The 23,106-nt window shown below is 41.1% G+C and overlaps 1 protein-coding gene across 4 annotated transcripts in view; it reads left to right on the forward strand.

Annotated features, from left to right (window-relative positions):
• The window catches only part of kcnh1a (potassium voltage-gated channel, subfamily H (eag-related), member 1a), a 111,152-nt gene extending 98,660 nt beyond the window's left edge, over positions 1-12,492 (forward strand). For all 4 annotated transcript variants that reach the window (XM_049464121.1, XM_049464122.1, XM_049464123.1 and 1 more), the window contains one exon: positions 10,754-12,492. In XM_049464121.1, the coding sequence (XP_049320078.1) occupies positions 10,754-11,617 (864 nt within the window). In that variant the 3' untranslated portion in view covers positions 11,618-12,492. The remainder of the gene's footprint in view (positions 1-10,753) is intronic.
• Positions 12,493-23,106: the final 10,614 nt, after the last annotated feature.

The following is a 23,106-nucleotide window of genomic DNA, read 5'->3' on the forward strand; positions in this document are numbered from 1 at the left end:
CAAGTGATTGCACTTGTTTTTCTATGTAGGGGTTTCAGAATTAAAAGGGGCTGGATACTTTTCAGGATTTTATGTAATTAAAAATAATAAATAAAATACATAAAATAAAAAAAGTATTTTTTAATACATACTGGATTATAGTGCAATGTATTACCAGCAAAAATAGCAAGAATCTGTCTCTGTGATTGTTTCAGTTCAGGTTTCTCCTCAGTCGGCGGCTGTTCCCTGTGAGAATGACTGATTGTGTTTCTGGGCTTCAAACTTCATTTATAACACAGTTTATCCAGCACATTTAGGGTAAATTAGGGAAAATTGGCAGTGTGTTACAATCCTTTTAATCATGCACAGTGTGATACATGCAAGAATGATCCCATTGGACTGGACCTAATGGTGAAATGCCCAGATGTGGCTCTGCTGTGAAAATGTGATTGTGTGTGCACGCGTTTGTAAATTAAGTTTTGATTACTTTGCACTAATGAAAGCAAGTTAATGAAGTAGGAGGCTGTAATGAGGGGGAAAAAGCCCACCAGTGAGTCAGACTCTCGTGGTATAAATCATGAGGTTATTATGCAGCACAGCAAAGTTCATCCTGGTGTAGAAGTTCTACACTGTAAAAGGAGTCATTATAGTAGTGCATCTAAAAAAAAATTGATTATCATTAAAAAAAAAAACTTTATTTTAGTAGTTCAGAAACTAAAACTCATATATAATATAGATGTATTAGACACAGAGTGATCTATTTTAAAAGTTTATTTATTTTATTGTAGATGATTATGGCTTACAGCCAATAAAAACCCAAAAATCAGTGTCTCAGAAAATTTGAATATTATATAAGACCAGTTGGTACTTTTGGAAGTGTGGGCAGTGTGCCAAGTCCTGCTGGAAAATGAAATCCGCATCTTCATAAAAGTTGCCAGTAGAGGGAAGCATGAAGTGCTGTAAGATTTTCCAGGAAAACAAAACTGCACTGACTTTGGACTTGATATAACACAGTGTGCAGTGTGCAGATCTGTCCTCAAAGATAATATAAAACATTCTGGTTTGTTTAACCCTTTTTATTTACTATACAATTCTATGTGTGTTTCTGTATAGCTTTAATGAAGTCTTCAATATTAAATTTACAATGTAAAAATATCATAAACAGAAAGAAAACACATTGAATTAGAAGTATCAGTGGTCTGTGTGCAGCTGATGAGGTAATAGAGCCAGCTAACACTAGCTAAGTTAGCAAGGTTAGCTAAAGTGACTGGACTATACTGGCTAATGTTAGCATGCTAAACTGTAATCAGTCACAATGGAGGAGCAGATGTGTTGTATCTGATTACTACCTCAGCAGAGGTAAGTATACCAAAAAATACTTTAAAAAAAAACAAAAGTTAGACTCTTTATTGACTTAGTTTAGCTACAAATGTAATTATATGTTGAGCAATTTATTTTACATCCAAACCAAGTAGCAATAAGTAAATGTTACTTATTGCCATTCCTAGCAGCTAGCTAGTGTTAGCTATTTATCTGTTTATTTCCAGTCTTCACTTGTCTTCACTTCATTGGCTTGACACTGAGTGAGTAAAATAAGTATATTTGTGGGATTTGTGAAGTAGTAACTCCAACTAGGCTGTGTGTTTTTGGAGCAGTGGGCTTTTTTTAGTCTACTTGGCTTGGCTTAGTCTAACTAGGTAAGCTAGCTAATAATGCTAGTCAGCTAACTGCAGACAGAGTTTTATAAAATGCACATGAGCTGGTTTAGAACATTGTTTTTCGTGGTGTGAAATTATTGAACTTGTCTTGCACTCGCTCCTGTAGGTTCAGTGTCCTCAGCCTGGCAACCTTATTTCCTACTAATTGCTCTGTAAAGCTTATTATCTTATTATTATGTACTGTTATTGGTTAACTGACCCCATTACTGAGGTTTTAACCATTTAACAGTGTTTTATAATTTTTATAAAATACAGTTTGATACAGTTTTAAATCCACAGTAAATTTACAGCAATTCATTACAGTTTAGGATCACAATTTGACAGACAAGGACAGGGCCATTGAGTATTATGAGGGTGCTGAATTAATTTAGTATGTGTTGCAGTGGTGTGAGTGTCAGAAGTGTTGATTGGGTTTTTAAACACTGTTAGACATAGCTACCTTTTTTCCACACACAGTTTATGTTAGTCATCCTCTTGCTCTTCATCAGTGGACAGTTTACTCCCAAAGGACACATATATATGTACATTTCTGTACCTATATGTGATAGTATATCCTATAGGCCTATGTATTTTATATGTATGTACTTACAACTAACAATACATTTTTTGTATTTTAGATATAAGTACTTATATATAATATAATAGACTGTGTTTTTATATATACTTATACATTCTATAAAATTATTCTTATAGAATCTTATAGAATTTTAATATTGTTAGACAGTGATCTACTTTTAGACAGGAGCTGTTGCTGAAGGGGGAAACCTATTAGGCCAACTTGTCAGTTTCCTCTAATGTTTCCTCTAAATTTGGATCAGCATCTGCCAAACTGTTCTCACTTTATTTGTAAGTGTTTTCTTACTTTTCAGATATCCTGTAAATGCAATATGTGTGTGTGTGTGTGTGTGTATACAGAGCTGGGAAGAAAAAAAAAACACATAAAAATGATGAGTTGCTATGTTTTTACCAAATTGAAAACCTCTGGAATATAATCAAGAGGAAGACGGATGATCAAAAGCCATCAAACCAAACTGAACTGCTTGAATTTTTGCACCAGGAGTAAAGGCCTAAAGTTATTCAAAAGCAGTGTGTAAGACTGGTGGAGGAAAACATGGAGAGTAGGAGAACTATTTCAATTTTTTTGCAAATACATGTATGAAATGACATTTTTTTTATTTGAAATGTGGGAGAAATGTTGTCTGTAGTTTATAGAATAAAACAACAATGTTAATTTTACTCAAACATATACCTATAAATAGCAAAATCAGATAAACTGATTTAGAAACTCAAGTGGTCTTTTATTTTTTTCCACCCCTGTACATACACAGTTGTGCTTGAAAGTTTGTAAACCCTTTATGATTTTCTATATTTCTACATAAATATGACCTAAATATAAGTGTACTTCTAAAAGTCCCTAAAGTAGATAAAGAGAACCCAGTTAAAAAATAAATATTTAGTCGATTATTGAGAAAAATGATCCAATGTTACATATTTATGAGTGGCAAAAGTATGTGAACCCCTCAGAATACAAAGAACGAGGAAAATTCAGGCATTTGTATAGACGATGCTTCTGCTACTTTTAAGTTGTAAGTCTGGCTGCATTTTGGCTCCAGTGGAAACAATAAACGGTAACAGAGTGACCAACAAGACACAAACCATATATAAATACTGTAAGTAAATCCTACACGTGACTGTTTCATAGACAGTTGTACTAATCCCTTAGCTCTGTACTGTATTAAAAAACATGTTCTGTCTCTGTTTGCACTTCAAGCATAGTCTTAATATGACTGGTTATGGTTCTGCATAGTTAAATTACAAGAGATTTAGGAGAAAAAAAAAACAAACCATAGTCTTAATATGACTGGTTGTGGTTTGCACTTATTGTTTGCACTATATAAGACATAGAAAAGTTTTATTTTTATTTTTTATTCTTATTTCTATTCTTATAGAATCAATGTGTGAGAGAAACCAGTCTGTTAAGTTTGCGTTATATGATTTTGTCAAATAAAACTCTAGTTTTCAAGCCATTTTTCATCATTTTTGACATTTTCTTTAAAATTGTATTTTTAAATCTTGTCTTGTCTCGTTCTCGTGAACCCAGTATCGTGTCTCGTCTTGTGATATTAGTGTCTTGTCACACCCCTAGTAAAAGGTATTATAAGGATTGCATTCAGGTGTAATTCAACAGGCAGTACTGAAAGGAAAGAAACTGGCGGGCTGGTATATGCTGGCTCCTGCTGTGTTTGTGGGTCTGTGGTTCTGTTTTAGAGGGCAGTGCGAGGTAAAGGACACACTCCTGGAGTGCTGGTTGAAACAGACTGCATTGTTAATGCCAGTGTGTAGAGATGGCGCAGTGTGTGTTTGCTGCAGTATCTGCGTGTGTGTGTGTCTACACTCCACAGAGAAGCCCCACGCTGACCAACAACATATGGAGGTTAGAGAATACTGGCAGGATGAGGCCATTCCACGGGGCTGATTGAGCTGTGTGTGTGTGTGTGTGTGTGTGTGTGTGTGTGTGTGTGTGTGTGTGTGTGTGTGTGTGCGCGTGTGTGCTTCGCTGTGGGATTTGAGATACTTTCCGAAAAACTCACACCAGCTTTGAGCAAAATCTGCAAAATGTTAATATGGATCATGATTATGTAATAGATATCAATAATGCATAAGTGGAATAAGAAGATAGGAAGTGTTGGAGGCTGTGTGTGTAGCTCTGTTCTGAGAGTCGGAAGAGTTAGGAGCTCTCTAATAGACTTGCTTGTGGCAGTGTCTGTATTATCTGTTATATTTAACTTCACTCCGTACCGTAATGCATTTTTATACCACTGTAGAAATGTTCAGATCAGTGTGTAATAGGGGTGGGCGATATGACTCTAAAATAATATCACAATATATCAGGGTATTTTTTTGCAATAATACAGTATATTCTTGGCAAAATGACAAAAAAAAAAAAAACACTGAAGACGTCAAACGCTGCCACTATTATCAGGAGATCGCCGGTTTGAATCCTGCTTATGTAGCTTGCCATCAGCTACCGGAGCCATGAGAGAGCACAATTGGCCTTGCTCTCTCTGGGTGGGTAGATGGCACTCTATCCCCACATCACTCCAAAAGGGTGATGTCTGCAGCACAGGGCGTATGTGAGCTGATGTATCAGAACCGAGTCGCTGTGCTTTCTTCCGAACTGCATCAGCAGCAATTAAAAAAAAAGTGGATGAGTTCACATGTGTCGGAGGAGGCAAGTGCTAGTCTTTACCCTCCTGGTGTTGGGGCATCACTAGTGATTGGGGGAGTCCTAATGAGTGGGTTGGGTAATTGGCCGCTCTTCATGATTCTGTTTGTTGAGACCCTCACAGAACAGGTGTATTGATACTGAGACTAAATTACACACAGCTGGACTCAATTAACTAATTAAGTGACTTCTGAAGGCAGTTGATTGCACTGGACTTTATTTAGGGGTTTCAGAGTAAAGGGGGTTGATTACTTTTTTTAAGGATTACAATTTTGAAAACCATGCATAATTTTCACTCCACTTCACAATTATGTGCTACTTTGTGTTGGTCTTTCACTTAAAATCTTAATAAAACACATTTAAGTTTGTAAAGTTTGTTTGTAAGGTGTAAGTGGTTTTGAAAGTGCTTTTTTTATTTCTTGGTGAGGATATTAAAGGGTTAAGGAGACGCTGGAAAGCATCTCTCTCTCTCTCTCTCTGTTTCTCAGACAGAGGTCACAGGAGCACAGGAGAGACAGAGACAGAGAGGTGTGTATTGATTTGATAACTAGTCTATACACCTAACACGTGTGTGAGCAGGTGAGGAGTGTGAAGTTGCCGGACTGTAACACTGGGCTCGCTGCTTGATAGCACAAACGAGGACAGTGTCAGTCCAGCCACTCGTTACCAAGGGCAACCAGGTTAAGACCGGCACTGCTAATGGGCTGCACAGAGTGTGTGTGTGTGTGTGTGCGTGTGCACACGTGGTTGCGGTGTTAGAACTGCTGAATCTGCTGCAAGACCATTTACTTTCACAATCCTCACTGTACACACACACTCACCTTCCCTCAATTAATCACTGGTCAGTTTCTGTTGATCGTATACTACTGGGGTCAGCAATAGGCGGCCTGGGGGCCAGATTTGGCCCTCAAACATGAAACATCTGGCCTGTGAAGTGGTTTGAACTATAATGAACAATAATAAAAAAATATATATATTAAATAAAATACTTCTTTGGGGAGCTTTTGTTTACATTTCTCCCCTTTCTCTCTGTTGCGCTCTGCGTTTAGTTTTTTTTTCCTGTTCTTAAGCTCCATATCTCCGTTTTTTTCCTGGCCGTGTCCCAATTCACTAGCCGTTGCAGCAATAGTGTATTGGACCACAACCCTGACGAGGAGCAGTGTGTTTATTATGATTTACCTGCTTTGAGATCAACTGTTCTGCAATTGGGTTCAACAATCCTCTGGGCTGGAGAGCTACTAGCCTGTAGCACTCCATCCCATTACATTTCATTTTCTCATTTTATTTTTTGTGGCCCACCAAGTAATGGCTTGGAAAATATCTGGCCCATGGTCAAATTTAATTGCCGACCCCTGGTCTACTATATTAGCACTATATCATCTATATCATCATATAATATTACATTATATACAAATATTACAACATACACATTACTGATGCAGCATTGCCGAGTGGCATCACAGCGCGTTCAGAGAAAAGCGCAGCTACTTAAATCCGATACATCAGCTCACAGACGCCTTGTGCTGAGTGACATCACTCTTTGAAGTGATGAGGGTAAAGAGTGCCATCTACCCACCTAGAGAGAGAGCAAGGCCAATTGTGCTCTCTCAGGGCTCTGGCAGCTAATGGTAAGCTGCATAAGCAGGATTCAAACCAGACCTCCGTACTTCACATTGCCAGTGTTGAACCTCATTCCTAATAAGATAACACCTAACAACTTATCCCAAGCCATTCCCTGAGGAGGTAACACGTTCTGATCGATTTACAAAATTGGTGTCCCACGACTGTTTTCAAAAGGTACATCAAAAAAAAAAAGAAAAATGCAGGAAACCTTTAATCAACTTTAATTTAACAGTGAAATACATTAAAATTAGCACTTATTTACTATGTTCCTGAGCAAATACATAGAATATAGACTAAATATACATAAAAAAATTGTGAAAATGGTAAAAAAAAAAAAAGTAGCAGAACAGAAAATGAACAATAGAACATAAGACAACGTAACATGAGATAAAAAAAGAAATACAGCTAAGCAATAACTAAAATAATTAATAAGGAGGAAGGTAAAGGAAAGTTAAAACCAAGGTAAAAATGACAACTAAAGAGTTACTAGAGCCTCTAATGAGAGTGACAAGGACAGTTCATAAGCTCTGTGCGTGTGTGTGTGTGTGTGTGTGTGGGTGAGTGTAATATTCTAGTCACAGTAATTTTCGCAGACAGATTGTCAGGACAGATGCTTGGACTCTCCACCCAGTGTCGTGAATATTCATCGCGTCAATATGAATATGAACATGTGAAATATGGCTTCATAATCAGCAGCCCGGTCCAGAACTCTGTAGAGACAGAAACAAGCTGCCTCTCTTGTGGTGTGTTAAAGTGTGTGTGTGAGAGACACCCTAAAGGTAAAAATACTCCCTAGCACACACCTTTTCTTCACAGCATGAAAAGGACGAATAAGCTTATTTATAATTGATGTGTGCCTTTGAGGAGATCAGCAAAATTCCATTATTCTGCGTGTTATTCAGCTCAGAGCTACTGTATCCATTAAACATGACACAACCAGCAGCCAGACCCTAAACCCTTCGATTCCTCCAGCACTGCTGCTCTAAAACTCCACACTAAACTATTCCCTCCAACCTGTACTGCTGTTCCTTACTGCTCACCACTCGATAGTTCAGAAATATGAACTGAAGCATGTCTCAGACTGGAGCATGTCTCAGATTTATTACACAATAAAATACTAATATTTATTTATAAGGTCAGTTCACTCTGACTTGGCAGATTGCTATTTAAATGGCGCAGCTACAGCAGGTATAACCAAGATCAGGGGTGTCCAAACTACGGCCCGCGGGCCATTTGCGGCCCGTTTCCTTTTTTGGAGCGGCCCGCGAGGTATTTTAGAAATAGAATGAAAGTTGGCCCGCTGTTAAGCAGGTTTTTATAATGTGAGATTCAAAGTTTGAATGCTAGGTGTCAGAAACGGGCCAAAGAGTCTTAAAGCGGAGAAAGTGCGCATTTCTAGCGCAGAGAAACGGGCCAAAGAGTCTAAAAGCGGAGAGGGTGCGCATTTCTAGCGCAGAAAAACGGGCCAAAGAGTCTAAAAGCGGAGAGGGTGCGCATTTCTAGGGCAGATAAAACGGGCCAAAGAGTCTAAAAGCGGAGAGAGTGCGCATTTTTAGCGCAGAAAAACAGGGAGAGAGTCTAAAAGCGGAGAGAGTGCGCATTTCTAGAGCAGAAAAACAGGCCAAAGAGTCTAAAAGCGGAGAGGGTGCGCATTTTTAGCGCACCCAAAAACAGGGAGAGAGTCTAAAAGCGGAGAGAGTGCGCATTTCAAAGCAAAGAAAAACGGGCCAAAGAGTCTAAAAGTTGCCGTAATTAAGGAGTTTAATATTAAAAGACATTAAGAGACATTAAGAGACATTGCAAGCTGCATTATCGGGATTCGAACCATCCGATTTTTGTCGCCTGCAGTGTGAACACAGCCTTGTTACTGCTGGATGTAACAGTAAACAGGGGATAAAAAAAGCTCTAAAAAAAAAGATTAAAGAAAAAGAGAGAGATAGGGGTTAGGAGAGGTTGAGGTACGCAGGAGAATACGGAAGTATAGCTATCACCTTCACTGAAGGACTATTGTAAAGGAAGACATGCCGCACCACGCTCTTCTCTACAGAAGGTTAATAGCAGCCTATCTCTCAATCTTCTTAGAGCTATTTGCCGTTCTCCTCTGACAGCAGAATGACCCACACGTTCCAGGGGTCTCTGAGAAGACTGGGTTCAATAAACGGGGAAAAAAAGAAAGAAAAAAAGAGTCCCTGGCTCTGTAAAATGCATGAATCCCAATGAATAAGGAATGCTACAGGCACTTATCTGGAGAACGGCAGGAGCTCCTGGCTGGAGAAAAGCCTCGGAGAGAGAGAGAGGGAAGCAGCAGTGGAGGGGCTACAGACTGTGGAAAGTGTAAAGGAAAAAGGGGAACTGCAGCACATTTTAATACTGAGCAAACTTTACAGCTAGCAATAGCGGAGTGAGTAGTTTAAAATGTTATCAAATGTTATTAAATGTTTTCATTACTTGAATATTATAATGTCTTATATTTACTTTTATTTTTTTATTTTCTTTATTTCCTTTTAACATGGTTCTTAAACTATTTTCTTAAATTACAGTTATTTCTTTTACATGTTTTTAATTTGACATATCTTTGTTTCAATCATGTTCGAATCATGTTTTATCCATGCTTTATTCTTAATCTATTCTTTTATTTCCATTTTTATTGTTACATGTATTTGTAATTTGACTTGGGTGAATGGGCCCTTCTGAAGTCTCCATTGCTCCACCAGCTGCTCGTGTTCAGTAAAACTGAGCCGGATCCTCTTTTAGCGGCTGTACATGTATGTACAATATATTAGGCTTAGCAGGGATAGTGGTTCCGGCACACTGGTATCATTAAACACAATATTTTGTCCCATCTCCACTCAGAAATGCTACTTCTTTCAGTTAACAAACAAAATAATATTTATTTATTTTAGTTAATTATAATTTACAACATTCTTTACCCTCCCTGTTGTGTTCTGGGTCAAATTGACCCGTTTTAAAGTTTGAAGATCTAGGAAAAATAGTTAAAAGTATTTTTTCAGTATGAAACTTTTTCTGCTTGCAAAAACTAAATCGAAATTGCAGTGTTATGTTTCAATGTTATGTAAAACTATTGTTTTATATGTTGGTCATTCAAAAGTCATAGAATTATTGATAGAACGATTAGCAATTAAGTTGGTTATTTGGTTCCTCCTTACCGGCACTAAGGGCTTTTTTACACCTGAAAGGTTGATGTGTTGTTCTGTTCATTAAGTTCAGGTAGTTTTGGCTTCACACTGCTGGTTAGTGATTGAACACACTAAACACACTTCGTAGTACGTCCTGTTGTCATCAACTCAAAAGTAGCAAAATAGTCGCCTGAATACTTTGCACTTATGGGCATCAACGAACATCTACAATTTTATTGATTTGAATACCTTTAGCATTAATTATTGCTATTCAGCACACTTTGCACAAGGAGAGGCTGTATGGGAGAGTAATTAATGCAGGAGAAGGCTTTTATCTGAGCACACGCCACAAACAGAGTCACTTGAGGTATGTTAAAGGTAAAGCACATTTAGACAACTAACTTCATTTTGGAATAAGGTGCTGTGGAGTGATAAAACTAAATTTAGTTATTTGTAGGGCTGTATGAATGGCGGGAAAAAAATCACAGCATTCCAAGACAAACCCTTTACTGCTCCCCACAGTAAAATGTGGTGGCGGTTCATCATGCTGTGGGGCTGTGTGATCAGTGGAAAATCATGAAAATGACCAGGGGTGTGTAAATTTTAATTTAATGTAAATACAGAAAAGCTGTACTCTGCTTTTGCCTGGCGGATTAAAGTTTCTAGAAACTGCAGCACTGGCCAAGCTGATGTTTCTGCAAAAATGGAAGCTTTCAAAACACCACAATGGTGCAGGATCGTGGACGTGGCAGTATTGTTGGTACAGAAATGTTTCTAATGCCCTTAGTTACTGAACTCAGCAGTTCCCAGCTGGAACAAAAAGAGAAGTGTTGAGGTAAAACAGTGCTGAACCTGCTTTACAGTTTGTGTATATATATTTATATATCAGACCATCTGGCTTTACCTCATGGACGTGACTGATTGTGGTGAGACGGGTGGGGGAAGCAGCTCCTAGGCTGGCATTCCTGATATAAACTGTTTCTCCAGACTTTTAAACTGTACCATAAATCTGTGGAATCTGTAAATCTATTGTCTGTTCATTGTTTTATATCTTTTCTTTTCTTTTACAGATTGTCTTCAGGAAGATCAGTGATGTTAAGCGTGAGGAAGAGGAGCGACTGAGGAGGAAGAATGAGGCACCGCTCAACCTTCCTCCAGACCATCCAGTGCGGCGTCTCTTCCAGCGTTTCCGACAGCAGAAGGAAGCCCGGCTGGCTGTGGAGCGTCCGAACTCTGAGGATCCGGATGTAGAGAAGGGTCGTGCCCACAATGAGCTCGTCATCGTCCAGGATGCGGTCACCATCGCCACCACCAGTGTTGTCACTGTGACAGAAAGCCCAGCCACGCCAATCCCCTCAAACCCAACTCATAGTGTGCTTGGCCCTGGCCCCTCCGACCGGGCCAAGCTGCAGGCCCCCAGTGCCCTAGGAGGCGGTGGTAACCGGCCGTCTCGAGGATGGGGGCGTTTCCGGGAAAGCATGGCCAAACCGGACGGCTGGGGCAACGTAGCCAAAGCCGAGTCGATGGAAACACTTCCCGAACGAGGCTGCAAGTCAGCCGAGCCTGGCGGCCTGAAAAAAACAGACTCCTGTGACAGTGGCATCACCAAGAGTGACCTCAGACTGGACGAGGGTGGAGCACGGACACCTGTAGACCACAGTCCTGTTCTGCCTGAAGGGAGGCCACCACCCACTGTCCCGCCCTCAATACCGCCCATCCCAGAACACACACTCCACACGGCGGTACTGGAGCTCCGGACTGAACTCAAGGACGAGCTCTCGGCACTCGGAGACCGCATGGTCGCACTGGAGACGCAGGTCGCCGAGGTGCTGCGGTTGCTAAGGGGTGGAAAGACTCCATCATCCCCAATCCCCCTCTTTCAGATCTCGAGACCCACATCACCAGACTCAGACAAGGATGATATTTTCTCATAAAATAGGGGTTCTCGGCTCCAGTCTTGGGACCTTCTTTGTCCAGAACTGTTTAATCTGCCTAATCCAGCTCCAGACAGGCTTGATAACTGACCTGTTCACTCTCAAAGTCCACAAGTTCTGCTGTAGCATTGCTTTTCTTTTAATAACCTTAAAAAAAAACCAATAATCCATGTTGAAGGAAAGGTTTGGAGACACTATTTGGCCGTTATCTCAATTGTTATCTCATCAATCAACCAAGATGTTCTGGTGTCCAAATTGAGTTCTTTTTAGTTTAGCACTGGAGCTACAAAACTAACGCTACTGACTTGACTGGATGTGAAGAAGCGTCTACATGTTCCTCCTCCAAAACATGGCCAAAGAATCTAGTATAATTCACTTTGATGTATAAACATTCACAGTCCCCACGTACACAGGGTGTGGACTTTTTCTGTTTTCTATATTAGCCTTGTAGCTCCTATTCTAGACTAAACCATTCTAAACATTTACAGGAAATGATGTAGATTATATTTTTCTTTAAACCATTTTTAAAATATGAGATATATACTGATGTCAAAAGTAATGGGGCAGGATCTAGCTTTGGAGTCCCGTAAATTTTGCCATGTACCATGGAGGCCAAATAATGCTGCACTGACCTGTGGGATATGCATGTGGGACCTTCTGCAGTAAATGTGGATGTGATTTCTTAAATAGTCGCTTGTCTTTTCCCAAAGACAAATCGAATCCAGATGCCGCCGCCCACAATTACCACATTACTACCCACCGTCTGTCCACTTATGGGACATACTGCAACTCCAATAAAGTTGTCATGTTGCCTTGCCTTGAGCACATTGGCTTTGAGTGTTTAACCTCACTCATAAGATATCACCTCACGGCGTACACAGTTCATGGTTAATTTACCTACCGCTGTTCCACATCAAAAGTTCAAAGTTCTCACTACAGCGAATCAGTCAAATCTTCTTGCGAATGTTTTTTAAGGCTTAAAGCAATATCCACTACATATCCACCACAAACTTATTTATTCCTAAAAGCTGGAGCACGGATAGGTCAGTTTCCTGCCACACGAGCTGTAGTTGAAGGTGCAGGACAGCGGGTCCCCAGTGCTGGAGTTGAGAACCAAAGTCCTGCAACACTTGAGGGCGGGAGGGTTTGAGGACACCTCAACAGGCAGAGGGGCAATGCATCTGGAGGGATGACAAAAGGGATACAGCTGCTTTGGAGGGTCGATTGCTTATTGAAGACAGCAGGGCATTCTGCAGAAATGCACCAGCACCGAGTGTGTGTGTGCCAGTGTGTAAGTGTGTGAGAGTGTAAGTGTGTGAGAGCGTATTGAAGAGTGGGGAAACAAGAGTGAAGGAGAAATTGGGAGAAAGAGAGAGCGAGACAAAGAGAATCCTGAGGGACAGAGGATGAGATGTAGAGGTGATGGTGCGTTTGATGTCTGCAACACTCAGGCGAACACTCGCACACACTCTCACACAGTCTCTCACAGTCTCCCACACACACACACCGACATACAGAGTGATGTGAAGCAGCACCCCTGCGTTAGCCTCTAGAGACGACGTGGCGGAGTGAAAGTTTTAGCCTCGGGGGTCGACTGTGATGGACAGTCTTCATGACGACACATGGCCTCAGACTGGCAGGCAGCACCCTCCAGCATTTAACACTCAAGCAGGGTGTCTCTCTCGCCCTCACTTTCTCTTTCTCTCTCTTACACACACACACATACACATACAGAATGATGCCTCTCAGCTCTACACTTTGCCTTCATACTGCTGATCAAATGGCCCAGTCTATCAGTCTGGAGCGCACATGAAACCGCCCTCTGTCCGACTGGTCGTTCGGTGGTTCACTCTCTTTCCAAAATGGAGCTACTTTGGGTCCTTTTTGGGGCAAGTGCATTTTTAAAAGCAGACAGTCTGTGAGGCTACAGGCCTGAAATACTGACCACCCCTGAACAGTGACCAGTGTCAGCCAGCCTGCAGAGTGGCGGAGTCTTCCGATATATAAGAGATGTAACTGCAAAAGCATGGACGTGTCTCTTTTACACAAACACACATATACACACACACACATATTTCTATGTGCATGTCATCACTGTGGCCTTGCTGCTAGCTTTGATGTGTAAGCCTCATTATGTCGGGTTAGAGACCCTCGTTGCACCTCAATGATAGACCCCTCTTTTACACATGGAATCGCACACTCACTTTTTTTTATGATGTTGATCTTGTGAGCATCTAGCCGTCTGCTGTTTAATGGACCAGTTCTTGCAGATGTAGATGACAGAAGAAAGTAGCCTGGGTGCTAAGGTCCCAGACTTATGGCTTTGCCCAAGTCTCTGACTCTTCCAGACTGGAAGAGTCCAAGGGTCTGGGAGAGTTCAAGGGTCTGGGAGAGTCCAAGGGTCAAAGAGTCGGGGAAAGCACTTGGGGTGCCCAACCGTAAGTCTGGGACCTTAGTTCCCAGGCTCTGGGCTCTGAGCTTTAGACAACCATCTAATAAAGCTTTAAAAACTTCCTGCACTGATAGCCTCTTAAGACTCCTTCCTTCTGCCATCTACATCTGCAAGAACTGGTACCTTCAACAACAGACGACTAGATGACCAAGAGGTCAGAATCACAAAAAAATACAACACCCTTGTGGAAATTCCAGTCTCAAGTTTCAATTCAAAAGAGATCCAAAGGAATAAATTGCAATAAGTTCAGGTTAAATGCTTGCTGTGTGGCTCTTAAATCTAGACCTGACGTTTTAAGTGGATACAGTATAAAGCAAGGGTAGCCAAGCCTGCTCCTGGAGAGCTGCCAAGAGCATTCCAAATTTAACAACACCCCCATTCACCTGATCAAGCACTCCTGCAGGCAGTAATAAGATGGATCAGGTAGGATTGTTGGGCCTAAACCAAATCGCAGAGAATACCCTAGAGAAAGGTTTTGTTTTTAAGTCCAGACTTAGGCTAACCCTGGTGGGCTACTTCAAACCTTCAAACAGACGTGTGTCAGAAGTATAATTTGCTCTGAGACCTTCCCATACTGTGAGTTGTCCGAATTCTCTCAAACTAATTCTAGTTCTAATACCTTTTTTGGAGACCTCCCCTAGTTGTGACTGGACCTAGTCACTACCTGTGTTGTTTTAAAAGTTCACCTTGACTGCTACTAATACCTATCATATTTGTGATGGAATCTGCCAAATTTACTTTGCCATTTCTAAACAGCTTATTTTGCTGTTGCTATTGACACTTGTTTGAGCTTCCAGTACCCCGGATGTGCCACGTTTGGCTGATCTGGGTAGAGCCCCGTGCGATAGGGCAAATTCAAGCTGGTGTTCTGCAAAACCACGTCACAACATTATTTGGAGTGAACACCAGTACTGGTGTCTCCAAACTTAAGGCAAGCTTCCAATGGGGGATGATGGGGGGATCCCAAGAAGATGACCCCAATGTCATAGGACAATGGCAGAGAGGATTTGGCCAATTTTTCATGGATGCAACCCACATACTCAGCTCTGCTGCTCATCCCACAAATTCATGTTCCTTACAACAAAGGAATAATCTACCAACCACACATTTCATTACTTTTGTGCTAGATTTGTGACTCTCTCTGACTATGACCTAATCAACCTCTAACAGAAATAGGTCCAAATCATAAATAGGACCTCTCCAGGATTGTGATTGGTCCTAAACACCACCTGGTTTCTTCTGAGACCTCCCCCCGACTGTGATTGATTCTCTTTACCATCTATTTTTTTCTGAGACCATCCAGCGACTGTGATTCCCTATGACCGCTTGGTTTATTTCGACATATCTTTCTGACTGATACTGGTTCTCATCACCACCCTATTCGTTTAAAGCCCCTCCCCTGACTGTGATTGGTCATAGGTACCACATAGTTTGTTCTCCTGATTGTAAATGCCCTGTGTCACCATCTCTTTCTGAGTACGATTGGTCCTCATGACCATTTGGTTTGGTTCGAGGCCTTTTTGTCGATGGCAATTGGCTCTAATACCCACCTTATCTTAAACCCAAACAAATGGTTATGAGGACCAATCACAGTCAGTGTGAGGTCTCAAACCCAAACAATTGGTTCTAATACCCACCTTATTTGTTTTAAGACCTCGCAGTGATTGTGATTGGTCTTAATAATTGTTTACTTCATTTTGGTTTGAGACCATTCACTGACTGCAACTGGTTCCAATACCTACCTTATTTGTTTTAAGACTTCCCCCTGTGATTGTTTGTACGTACCGCATAGTTTGTTCTAGGATGTCTTCCTGACCGTGATTGCTCTACATTTTCACTTCACGTTTGCTCTGAGACCTCCCCTTGACCGTGATTGGTCCTAAGAAGTCTCTCATTTGTCCTGACACCTTCCACCAACAGAACTTGGTACACATTACCTTATTTGTCCTAAGATCGCAATTTTTCTAAATACTTACTATATTTTAACAAGACCTCCCTTTGACTGTGATTGGTCCTAATCACAGCATGATTAATTCTGAGACCTTTCCCTGACTGTGATTGGACACCACCATGCTCCATGCTAATCCTCCATGCTAGACCTTTTTTTTAACCTCCTCATTAGTTCTATGAGCTCATCGCTGACTGTGATTGGTCCCCATGACCACACATGGTGTCATTAGATGCATTTTGCCAGCTTTAGTCTCAGTAAACAAAATATACATACTTAATACATAATTCTACGCCCTATGAAGAAATCCATCCAAACAGTCAAGCTGTTTCAAAAGGTGTATAGATCCTAAGTAGCTTATATTTGTGGATAAGGTCTTATCACAGACTGCACTTAAAATTTATCTAGAAAATATATATATTTTTTCAAACAAGAACAGAATGGAAAGTTGTGACTGATATTTGTCTGATATATTTAATGCTGTACTATTTTAGTAAGTAATGAGAAATGCTTTAAGGTCAGGTACACCAATACCCGTATAAAAAATTAAAGTCCCACCTTTTCGGTCCAGGTATTTTGGAAGGTGCTGTATGTTTTCTCAGGTTCAGAGTCTATATATACAGTATCTATATACACACACATTCCTCACATCTGCTCTGTTCTTTTCTTATTCACATTCACCTGGCTTTATTCATGTGTCAAGTTGAATTACTGTACGGTTTCAATTTTTTCCGCCTCAGCACCTTTTTTGGACCGTTGTGGTGAGCAGATCAGCTTGAGTGCTTTTCTCTGCCTCTCCACGCTGCAGATTAAAAGGTTATGCTGAGCATTTTATTATTTTTTTTTACCTTTTCTTTATTCACAGCAGGGCCTTGGGCCGCTGTAGCTGGATGGGTGCTGGAGGTGCCTTGGTGCAACTGTATGAGCTTTGAGAAGGAGACAAGTTCTGGATGTGGCAAGTGTTTGTGCTTTCTATGCTCGAGCTCACTCCAAGGTAATGACCAAGGAAAGTGATACCCAGAAAGGAAATGAGGACGCCCAAGTGTTTTCATTCCTAAAAAAGCCAAGAGACCTACTACCCACCTCCAATTGGAGATGCATGCTGACTAGAGAGCTAAATAGAGCCACCAGTACAGAGGTACCCAATTAAAACCCAATAATAGTAGATTTTTGTTGGTTTCAACCAGAGAACTTTTATTTGGTCCAGTTAAAATGACCTCAGGTCCGTTTGTGACTTTAGTTAGGGCAGGTGTGAAAACACTGATTGCCCTTGGGTGCGTTTCAAAAGAACCCAAACGAACTCTGGAGCGGTTCGCTTGTAGTGAGAACGTGAACAGGTCTCAATCCAACCCAGCTATTAAATATAGTCCATTTATTTAAGCTAAACTGCTGATCAGGTGCAGTTTAATGTAATATATTAGCCAGTGTCCATGCACACGCAGTCTGTGCTGCATTCACTGGCTGCATTTACTCGCAAGCCAGACAGCTCTGACCAATCAGAGGACACAGCCTGCTCTCATGGTTTATTGTTGCGCATATCGGTGCGTTTAGGTTTATACCTTTGTGAAACCAAACCAAACAGAGGGAGAAAACGCTCCAAGAAAACAAACTCATCAACTGATTCGGAGCAGAGAAACAAACTACAGGTGTAAAAAACCTTTTTTACTGACTACTTTACTGCTTTCAAGTCAAGTTTGGAAAACTAGCTGTGATGATTTGATTGTATGGAGCCACAAAAGCATAAGTGATGCCGTATACAGTCCTGATTATAGATGATTAGTTGTTGTCTTGGAGTACTACTCATCCATTCTATTGGACAAATTTTGGACAGAAATCCACTCAGCTCTCTTCAGTGCTATGACGACCTTAGCATTTTACATTACATTATTTTCCCCACAGCTCAATGCTGCGTGGCTGTATACCCCTGTAGCTGATGCATAGCCTCAAAATGACTGACTAAAGGCAACTCTAGAGGAGAGACACTGGTACACAACCTTGTACTGGCGGTGGCAGAGACTCGGCTTGGTGCGTCAGGGTTTTTAGAGCATTGTGCGCTGCATGCCGTCCTCAGGACTGACATTCATAAGCAGGAAGGATCCAAACCCCTCTGATACTCAGCATTCCCTGCTGTCATGCAGCTTTCCCACTACAAAGCTTTACAGAACTGAATTTTTTGTGCCTCGGAACGGCGCGACACGCTAGAGCATCGTCTGAAATGTCACAGATTTAGAAAGGCATACGAGGAACTCTGCTCCACTCCTGCAGACAAAATGCAAGGGAGCTGTCCAGTGCTGAACCAGCCACACCAACTGCTGTACATATAGTACTGTTTGTTTTTGCACTATAAGGCGCACCATGAACTTCTATTTTTTGTCTATTTTCATACACAAGGTGCACTGGATTATAAGGCACTTTTTTTGCAAAACTATTAAGGAACAGGGGTGTGTTTTTTTCTTGAGACCAGTTCCTCACAGGGACCATATCCCACAATTTTTTTACCAACACAATTGTTCAGACATCAGCCATTTTTATGCTATTCTCTAACCTCTCTTAATCTCTTTGAACTAAGCTGTCTCTTTTGTTACTGTGCCTTTAAGAGAGATATATGTAAATTACCTTGAATATGATTGAGCTAACTTGTGTTGTGCCTCATTCAGAAAGATGTTCGTGCTGAAACACTCTATGAACAGGTGGAGCTGATTTGCTGCATGCTGAATAGGCGGAGTTTATTTAAAAAAATCAGTTTGGGATGTTTGATTAGTTTCAATTTATGGATTATGAGGAATTTGAAATTTGACAGAGTTTGTTTGTGGCCCTTTAAAGGCAGAAATATATTTCTGTGAACGAAAGTCAGTGGGAACTTGCATATAGCGCAGTCTTTCATTAAAAATCAAAAGAAGTAAAAAAAAACTTAAATGCTTTAAATTTTGTGGATTTTGGAACACTTCAAAGAGTGTAAAGATTCAAGATTCAAAGATTTAAAGAGTTTATTGTCATGTGCACAGTAAGAAACCTTGCACAATGAAATTCTTTCTTTGCCCCTCGCCAAGTATGCCGCATAAAGATAAAAATAGAAAATATACAATAAAGAAAGAAATAAACTAACATGTTATCTACAGCAGTGGAATATAAAAAAGTGCAAAAGGTTATTAGTGCAATCACAAAATTTTACAGTAAAGTGAGCATGTGCCTCTGAAAAATGTCCTTGACATGTAAACATGTAGAGAGTTAGGTGCATGGTTATTTCTGAGGTAGATTCAAGAGTCTGGTAGCAGTGGGGAAGAACCTGTTCTTCAGCCTGGTGGTTTTGCATTTCACACTTCTGTACCTCCGGCCTGAAGGCAGAAGAGTGAACAGTCCATGCTGGGGGTGGGTAGAGTCTTTGAGGATGGAGGCAGCTCTCCTGAGGACTCTCTGGTGGTAGATGCTCTGCAGAGAGGGCAGTGGAGTTCTGATGATCTTCTCCGCAGTCTTTACCACTCTCTGCAGGCGTGTACAGTCCGTCGCAGTAGTGTTGCCGTACCACACCGTGATACAGTTGGTCAAGAGGCTCTCAATGACACAGCTGTAGAAGTTGCAGAGTATCTTGGGAGACATCCCGAACTTCCTCAGGAAGTACAGCCGCTGTTGAGCCTTTTTAACCAGCTGTGTGGTGTTCAATGTGGTGTGAAGTCCTCACTGATGTGGATGCCCAGGTATTTAAAACTGTTCACCCTCTCCACTTCAAGCTCCCAAATGAACAGTGGCTGATGAGGTCTCCTCCCCCTCCTCATGTCCACTATCAGCTCCTTCGTCTTGTCTGTGTTCAGGGCGAAAGTTGTTGGTCAATGCTTATCTGTGGAGATTGTTCTGTTTTGTTCTTCCCAAAGGGATTGGATGAAAGGTATCTAGTTCAATAGTGACCTTAGGCTATTTTTGGCATATCTTGATTGTTTCCAAGCTTATTTTTGATAGTCTGGACAGCCAGAAAGCGCATTGAATCATTTTTTGCACATTTTTTACATTTGTCTTTTGCCTCAAACACAGTTAGAAGTGAAGTTGAAAGAGTGAGGGTCCAAGAAGAGCATCAAGGGTTAGTTACTGATGCCAAACTCCATACCACAGAAACCCATGCTGATACGTTTGTGATGTCCAGACATGCAAATCCAATCTGATCCCTTAAATCTAGTCAAATTTGAACAGTGTGAACCATAGACTGTATATAGCTGGACAGAGCATCGTCTCTCAAAAGTGAAGCCACCACAGGTCGGGCGCCCCCTGCTGTTCGGCTGCAGAAAGCTGTGTAACTCCACCCATCCCCATAGGTTTCAATGGCAAAACAGACAACTTTCAATCACGTTTTTTTCTAATATACTGTAATTCTACCTCCTTTATTTAAATGTAACAGCTAGTGTAACCTCTGCTTATATTGTTACATTTTTATATCCCCACAGAATTCGGTTTTTAAAACTTTATTCGGCTCTATTAAAAAAAGGTGTGGTTATGGTAAAAGGGCTGCTTATGGGCGGGACCAATAACAGACAGTCAGCTCCGCTCCGCCCCGCTCTGCAGTCGGGGACCGCGAGGCAACCCTCAGGGGCGGGGTTATTCAAATGAGTAGGCTGTCTCTCCACAGTCTTTCTCCCTCCTCTGGTCTCTACTGCGCAGAATCAGGTTTCAGGATCGCCAACATGGCGGAAGATTTTGGCTTCATTTTCATTGAATGAATGGGAACGGAGACACGGCGTCCATCTTTTTTTTACAGTCTCTGGTGTGAACAGTCATCTCAACAGATCTGAACATAGCCTTGCTTAAAGTGTCTCGATTGTATTCATTGCATTCAAGTTGTGTGCACAGCTTAATTATGTAATAACAAGGGGGTGTCCACAAACTTCAGGAGTATATAAGTGTATATAATGAAGGCAAGGTTTAAAACCATGTAGTTTATTAGGTATTCTTCTTTAGAGGAGCGAATAGTTCGAAGTCTAAACCAAATTTTGAGGTACGCTAATAGAGACAGATTGGTTAAATCAAAGCTCTGTCCTTGCATGCACTGATATCATAACATTTAATCATATCAACATTTACCGCACCATGCTGAGGGGTGTGTGTGTGTGTGTGTGTGTGCGGTGCATGTGCGGAGCTACTGTTGGCTCACATCAAAGCTAAAGCCTAAATGTGCACATCACTTTCCAATCCCTAAATTAAGCATTAACCTTATTTCTGCTCACTGTATAAACACTGTACCAGATCCTCACTGCAAGTATCAGGCCTTGGGGAATGAATATCTGCTAGTCTACCTGCTAAGATCTTTCCTTGAGATGCTCTTATTCCATGCACAATAAGACGAATGAATGTCGCCCAATAATACTACATAATACACACGTGCAATTATAAAAAGGCATATTTGCCACTGTCGTGCAAAAAACCTGGCAACTTCACAGGAGATGGAAAAACCTTTAAAAAAAAAAGGGTTTTAATAGAAGAAAATGGAAAATGGGAAAATAATACATTCCAAAATTCCATTTTTAAGCATTTCTATTGCTCCTTTCATTATAAAATTTGGACACGATGTTGAGAACAACTCTAAAATTTAAAGGATTTTAAAAAGGCGATTGTGCGACAGCGGCAAAATGCTAAACGGAATGTTTTATCGGCATTTGAGCCGATACCGAGATGTTAAGCAATATGCGGCTGTTCTATATGATATGCCCCCATTAGTTATAAAAGTTATAAAAAAACACAACGCTTGGCCTCCTCCAGTACTGCATTAATGGTGGGTTTAAGTTTAAAACCACCACTTAACCACTTAACTTGATATTTTAAAGACTCTTGCGTTTCTAAGACTTTTAATTACCTTGGTCGTCCATAAGCGTCTGGTCGGCAGGTAAGAATGTACACACGCTCAATATTTTTAACAGCTGGACTGGACAGGACTTGAAAATATAAACAGTATCTTTAAATGAAATGGTATTATCAGTTAGCGTTTGATCTGTGCTCTGCCCACAAATGCATTCTTCCATAGCAGATGTTGTTGAGTTTACAGAACACTGGCAACCACCACCTACTACTGAACAATACTATGTGAAGGGGAAGGGTTTCCAAGTGGTGCGTCTGCCAAAAAACGTTGGCTCTGTTGTTGGTTTGGATCCAAAGTAATGGAATCTCTGGATGGGTAGAATTAGGACCAATCCCATTTCCCCAAGCAGAAGGGGTGAAATCCTTCCTCTAAGAATTGGGGCAACCCTTCAAGCACCCGATTCATCATCAGGAGTTTAAAAAGTTAAGTAACCAAGCTGCTGGTTAAAGAAAAACTTTGGTGTAAAATGGACTTTTGTTGTAGTAAAACATGAAAAAAAAAAAACAATTATTGGATAGAACATCTCCGTTCTCCCACAGCGTTCCAGAAATCCAGAAATGTGAACAGTTTGTCCAAACACCCTTCAGACTGGGTGATAAGGGGCATAATTTGCTTCGATAAATCGTTCTTTTGCCACCGTATATGTTACCAGTCTGTTAAAACTCTCCAACCCAGCAACTGTTAACAGTTATGAGAGACATAGGTGGGCAGAGCATGGATACGTCAACCCAGAGTGACCCTACCTACACCACACCTTCAATACGACAAGAGAATAAATTCAGTAGGACGCTTTTTCCCGTAGGTTAGTCCCACTCCGCCGATGATGTCATTGCATGATTTTAAAAAAGTACAAAGCAATAAGAAGAATAAAGAGAAAGGCCAGTAATAAGAATGCACTTTCTAGTCTAGAGAAACATGGCGAGCAGGTTAAAGTAGCGGGTGGAGTGGAAGCATGTGTTGTTTGTAGACCCTTTCTTTAACTTAGGGACCCTGTGCACCCTGTTTTAGTGCTGGATCTGACATGGACAGCTTGACCGGGTCCTGAGGGGTCTTTACTGCAGACGACTCTTTACTGCATGAACACATTCTCTTATTCTCCTGTTCTTCTCATCTTAAGGGGGCTTTTTCACACGACGCTACCCAGATCACCCAGAGCACCATATATACCATGTACTGGACGGGTGGAAGGGTTGCACTTGCACCACTCTGCCCAGTCCAGGGTCCAGGGTCTCTACTCAACTTCAGATTCA

Source organism: Astyanax mexicanus, chromosome 14, assembly GCF_023375975.1.
Source record: "Astyanax mexicanus isolate ESR-SI-001 chromosome 14, AstMex3_surface, whole genome shotgun sequence".
Classification (NCBI taxonomy): Eukaryota; Metazoa; Chordata; class Actinopteri; order Characiformes; family Acestrorhamphidae; genus Astyanax; species Astyanax mexicanus.